The sequence below is a fragment of the Hyalella azteca genome, unplaced genomic scaffold (genome assembly GCF_000764305.2).
Source record: "Hyalella azteca isolate HAZT.00-mixed unplaced genomic scaffold, Hazt_2.0.2 contig9370, whole genome shotgun sequence".
Classification (NCBI taxonomy): domain Eukaryota; kingdom Metazoa; phylum Arthropoda; class Malacostraca; order Amphipoda; family Hyalellidae; genus Hyalella; species Hyalella azteca.
Window position 1 is genome coordinate 210,168 of NW_025939444.1, and position 5,469 is coordinate 215,636.

General features: G+C 38.5%; 1 protein-coding gene across 1 annotated transcript; it reads right to left on the reverse strand.

The window, feature by feature from the left end:
* Positions 1–1,316: 1,316 nt before the first annotated feature.
* LOC108674135 (circumsporozoite protein-like) lies at positions 1,317–1,799 on the reverse strand. The gene has a single exon (XM_018162044.1). The coding sequence runs from the start codon at positions 1,797–1,799 to the stop codon at positions 1,317–1,319; it is 483 nt and encodes a 160-aa protein (XP_018017533.1).
* Between the last annotated feature and the right edge of the window lie 3,670 nt (positions 1,800–5,469).

A 5,469-nucleotide genomic window follows, 5' to 3' on the forward strand; every position in this document is an offset into this window, starting at 1 on the left:
TTTTTCTTGACTCTAGTACTAATTGAAGACAGGTAACAGCCTCTGCTGACCACCAGTGTTATATAATATTTCATTTATCAACTAAAGTTTAAAGGTCAGCAGGTTCTTAGCTTCACTATTTCACTATACAATTGCGTCGCATTACATTGCCACATCAAAAAACAAAAAACAAGTCTCAGCGCGGCATTATGTTCCAACTGACACAAGTCATCCTGTAGTTGGAAATTTTTTTACAAACTTACAGAATATTTCACAGCGATGCCACGTGGCAATATTGAGTCAAGTCTGGATCCTGGTAAGTCGGTCTTGCCCGGAATTCATCTCTCTTTATTCTAATTAGTAATTAATTAGTGTGCCTGAGCAGTAAGGCGTTTTCAAAAGATGGCAATGAAATAATTAACCAATTCATGCAAATTAATTAATTGCATAATTTATTCATACTAATTGCTTGAAGTGAATCACATGTGTGCGAGAAGTACATCAAGGAATTTTATTTTCAAGCATTCCTGATATATTGCTTGATAAAAAGGTAATTCATGGATAAATCAGAAAATTCTGTTTCAATGTGGCAAGTTACAATCCTCGCGGAAATTGGAAAATCATTAATTTAACTAAAATCTTCTAAATCCATTGTGAAATCATATCAATTACAAAGAAAGTCAAACCATGAAAATAAAAATAGAGTAGCATAGGTCGAGTATTAGTGTTGGCATTGAAGAATAGGCCAAGTTTGGCCTGTACTTGAAATGCTTTTGAATTGTCTCCAAGGGATCTGAGAAGTGGCCTGATGACCCATTCCAAAACCGACGTTGAAGCTAAGCAGCTACTGAACATTCTATAACTCAGTGAGGTGGTAGACACTGCTAATAGAAACGTTTACCTCAGCATATATTTTTCTAGTGCGTTCTTAAATGCTTCATACTCTATGCGTTTAATTAGCAGGTATGTACTTAGTTCTAATTGCCAGCTCTCGTCAAGATAATAAATAATACGGTTTGAGCATGTGGAGCCTTCAGAAATAATTGAAAGATCTTCATTTGTACCGAAAAATTAAAATCACTTTCCGGGTGGCAGTGAAAATTAATTTTTGATCTCGCGTGTTCGACAGCCGAGGAGGCATTAAGCCTCAGTGAGATTTGAGCTGCCGGCCTGCGGGGGGCGCAGCACGCGAGCCTCATTTCCAGGTCTGGCCATAAATTTGTGCGTCGGGTGGACCGGCGGCTCAGCAATCAGGCCCAGGATGGGAGGCAATGCATCACAAGCTTCGTCGTTTACCGGCCTTGCCTAAGCGCTTAGTATTTATGCTCATCCCTGCTTCAGACAGACGCTTGCGCCTGTCTTGTGCCTGCCGTCGCCTGGCCTTGTGCCTGTTGTCGTTTAGCCTTGTGCCTGCCGTCGTCTGGCCTTGTGCCTGCCGTCGCCTGGCCTTGAGCCTGCTGTCGTCTGGCCCTGTGCCTTCTGCCGTCTGGCCTTGTGCCTGCTGTCGCCTGGCCTTGTGCCTGCCGTCGCCTGGCCTTGTGCCTGCTGTCGCCTGGCCTTGAGCCTGCTGTCGTCTGGCCTTGTGCCTGCTGCCGTCTGGACTTGTGCCTGCCGTCGCCTGGCCTTGTGCCTGCTGTCATCTGACCTTGTGCCTGCTGTCGTCTGGCCTTGTGCCTGCTGTCATCTGGCCTTGTGCCTGCTGTCGTCTGGCCTGCCTTGTGCCTGCTGTCGACAGGCCGGCCTTGTGCCTGCTGTCGTCTGGCCTTGTCTCTGCCGTTACCAGATGCCATGTTGCCTTCGCCTGTGTGGACGTCTGCCATGATACAAGCAAAGGCCAAAAGCGCAGAATTTAACATTAGTCACAAATTAAAGAATAAATCTCCTTGTTTATAAATCTATACTAAAATCCTGGGAAAGGTTTACAGATTTGACAGCTATAAATTGATTTGCTGCTGAACAAGATTAACTAGTGAGGCATTATCCAGGTAGGGCCTTTCATCATAAAAAATTCGACTTGATTCTGCAGGTCAAATAAATTTTGTTCCCTAGTATTTTCACGAATTTGACCTTGTAATGTTTTCACATCGGATACGGCTGCTCCGTTTTCCCACCCAACTTCCTTCAGTTTCCTGATCGGCTTTAAATTTTCTTTGTGAATCCTAAAAATGCATAATTATATGAAATATACTACTCAATAGTTTGGATTAAGCCACATAATAAATAGCAGCATCCGCATATCAATTCAAAAGAACATGCGGACCTATCACGTCGAAGCGAGAAGATTTATGCAGATTCTATAGCCTCTAATATGTTTCTGTAAACGTAAACTTGACCGGCCAATTTTATTGCAATTACAATCATCTCCCAATTAAATATAAATTACATTTACCAAAAAGACAATGAAAGAACTTTTCTAGAAATTTATGTAAAATATGTGCACGCAATAAAGAAGGAGGTCCAAATAGTCAAGCTTCTGATCAAACTTTTACAAGAGGTTGAAAAAATAAAAACCAGAGTTCATATTTTCCACCTGAATTGATTCAAGTGTACCTAAAACATTAAACCTCGAACTCATTTAATCTGTTATATGTACATTGAGATCACGTTATAGATTCATATTTGGAGAACGAAAAATAGATTGCAACGGTACAATGGATTATTTATATCTTCTGAAGCAAACATGATTAATATCGTGCAATTGGATTAAGGTAAAATATGGAAAAGTTTGCAGTTCGTGAACCCGTACCACACTAATTTGAATTTCATAAAGAGCCTCGGTTGTCTGAAGTGCATTGGAAAAATAATTTTTTTTCGCGTTGTCACATTCTTGAATTTCGATCCTGAAATCAAATTTCGCGTCAGAGAAAGCTTCCTTTCTGCTAGCGGAACAAAATTCATCATCAATAGAAATGCTTCGGGCAAACATCGCTAGACCGACGCACTTTTCTACCAATTTATTGAAATAGGTAGAAAAACCAGCGAACGTTCTTTTCGTTTTTTATCTGGCGACAGCGAATTTCCGTAAAATGCCTCTTCGACACTCAATTATGAATGCCGACAAATATTCTACCCTTCTGGTGGATTTATCCAGCGAGGCTTCCATCAATAGGAAAATGTTCGACATGGAAAACCTGGTCTTGATTTGCGGCGCTGATAGAAAAGAATCTGATCCGGTGTTAAGCATTTCTTATTTAAGACAGAACTAATATTAATATAACTCAATGTTCTCTGAAAGTAACTCTCTATATATGTGAGTTTTAAATAACTCTGAAAATAATGAAATCTTTGCTCTCTGAACTAATTCTAGAATACCTAGTATATCAAGTTTAATAAACTCTCTTCCTCTCTGCACATCTTCTCACTTGATGCATGCTTATAAAAGTACAGAATATAAAATCACCGATAAAACGAACTCAATGACGTTAGATCCTCTGCAGAATTCCTATTGGTGGAGGTAAGGTAACAGTTGGTCACGCACAGGAAAATATTTCTTAACTCTTTCATTACTCAGCTACTTCAATTGCAGAAATAAATTGAAAGCGAGTAGAATGTTTTTTTCTCCCAGGGTCCCTTTTACTGTAGCAGAGACGCAATGGTCAGTTAACTGCAATGTGAATAACAAATATAGAAATAAATGGCGATTTCATCGATGCATTCGTCTCCGTTCCTTCGTAATATATTATCGAGTTGTCGTCAGACGAGAATATATAATATGCAATGCAGAAATAGTAAGATCATACGCATGATGCAAAGATTATTCATAATATTCACATTTGCATTTCAGTTCTCATTGAAGACGTGCATTTTCGTCTCTAATCAAGCGATCTCTACGGTGTCTTGGTGGCCTTAGACGCCTTTAAATCACTAAAGGTCTCGGCAGTGAATGGAACTTAATGCTGGTCTAACTGCATCAAGCTCCTATACAATGGTTCTTCGGTGACTGCCGCTCGAGTTGTAAGGCTTTTAAGACCACATTACATGCCGTCATGGACGACATAGAAGATATCTGCTAGGCTTATATGCAGAGGGAATTAAAATTCTGAATTATCCTGAAAGTTTGGGTTATTATAAAATTAATCATAATTACCCTGAATACAGAATCAGATTAAAAGTAGCCTGAAGTTTAGCTATGAAATAAAATGTAGAAAACTCCCATTCAAATTACATAGAATGAGTATAAACGAAGAAAACGTCTCAATATGGAAATAAGGAAATGTATTTCTGTCAATATCAAGGCAATGTACAAATTGACGCTACTCAACTGGAAGACTGGCATTGGAGTCAGGACTGATTGCAATTCGCGCGAATGCTTCTATTCGAAAATTGGTCTTTGGGACTTTCAGAGATGCCATGGCATTTGCTGCCAAATGCCATCTGAACGCCGACACTGACCCTGCCCCAATTGCAGCTTGGACAATAGCCTCTGAGGCTATTGTTTTCTAACTGCATGAAGAGGAGATTGCCTATGACATCGACATCCACAAAGAACTACGGAATAGTTTGACTAACTAATGCCTTCTATTGAATCCTATTCTATCCACTGTTAGCCAGTTCAAGTCGCCAGCTCAGACGTGGATAAAAATGTATGGGAGCCTCCTCCCAGAACTTTGTTTTCAGCAAGTTGCATTAGAATTAACATAATAATATGGATCTTCAAATCATGCATGTTATGAGTTAATATAAATTAATTATGAGATTTTAGCACCATGTTTTTATGCAGAAACCTGCCACCTGAGGAAGATCCAATTAAAAACCTCATCGCCTGCCGCCCAGGATTGAATGCAGTAAACACGGTCTGCCCAGACGCCGGCAATTCCAGGGCTTCTATTTAGGCTTAGAAGCGCTGACTCGGCACACGAGAAAACCTCATGATTCCAAGTAATCAAATGGCTAAACTATTTTCAAAGTATAAGGCTTAAAATTTAATATGTATTTAGAATTTATATAACATTCATTAAGTTGTTAGTTGCTGGATCCATCTTTTAATTCTATTATTGCTGGTTAATTCAAATTCTACAAGTTTATTACATTAATTCCTACTGATTCGTAAAGAAGTTAGTTATTAGCATTAATTTCACGTTCTATGAATTCGAAACTTTTTCTGAAGAATTCTACATAATTCAAAGAAGAATGATTAGTAGGCCACTACATGGAGGCCACATTATTTTTAATAATTCAAACCCGGTATTTTCGGCACGATCTCGATCAATTAATTTATTAAAAAATAAGATGAGAAATCAAAACATTAAATGAATAATTTTCTGCTTTCTGGAAATAATGTTTTGAAAAAACATTGACGTCAAAAAGTTTAATAATATCTTATTATCATAAGGTTTTACACGGATATTATTGCAGTAAAAATTTTTCAAAATAAAGAGCTTAGCTAGAGATTAAAATCTTAAACAAAAGGAATAATGGAGCTCAAATGTGCACATTATGGAACTAAATTGCTCAATAAAAAAAGTTTTTAGTGAAAACATACATGTCAAA

What these genes read in the sequence shown, in the direction of transcription:
- LOC108674135 (XM_018162044.1), bottom strand. Translation starts at nt 1,799, where the DNA reads ATGGCAGACGTCCACACAGGCGAAGGCAACATGGCATCTGGTAACGGC.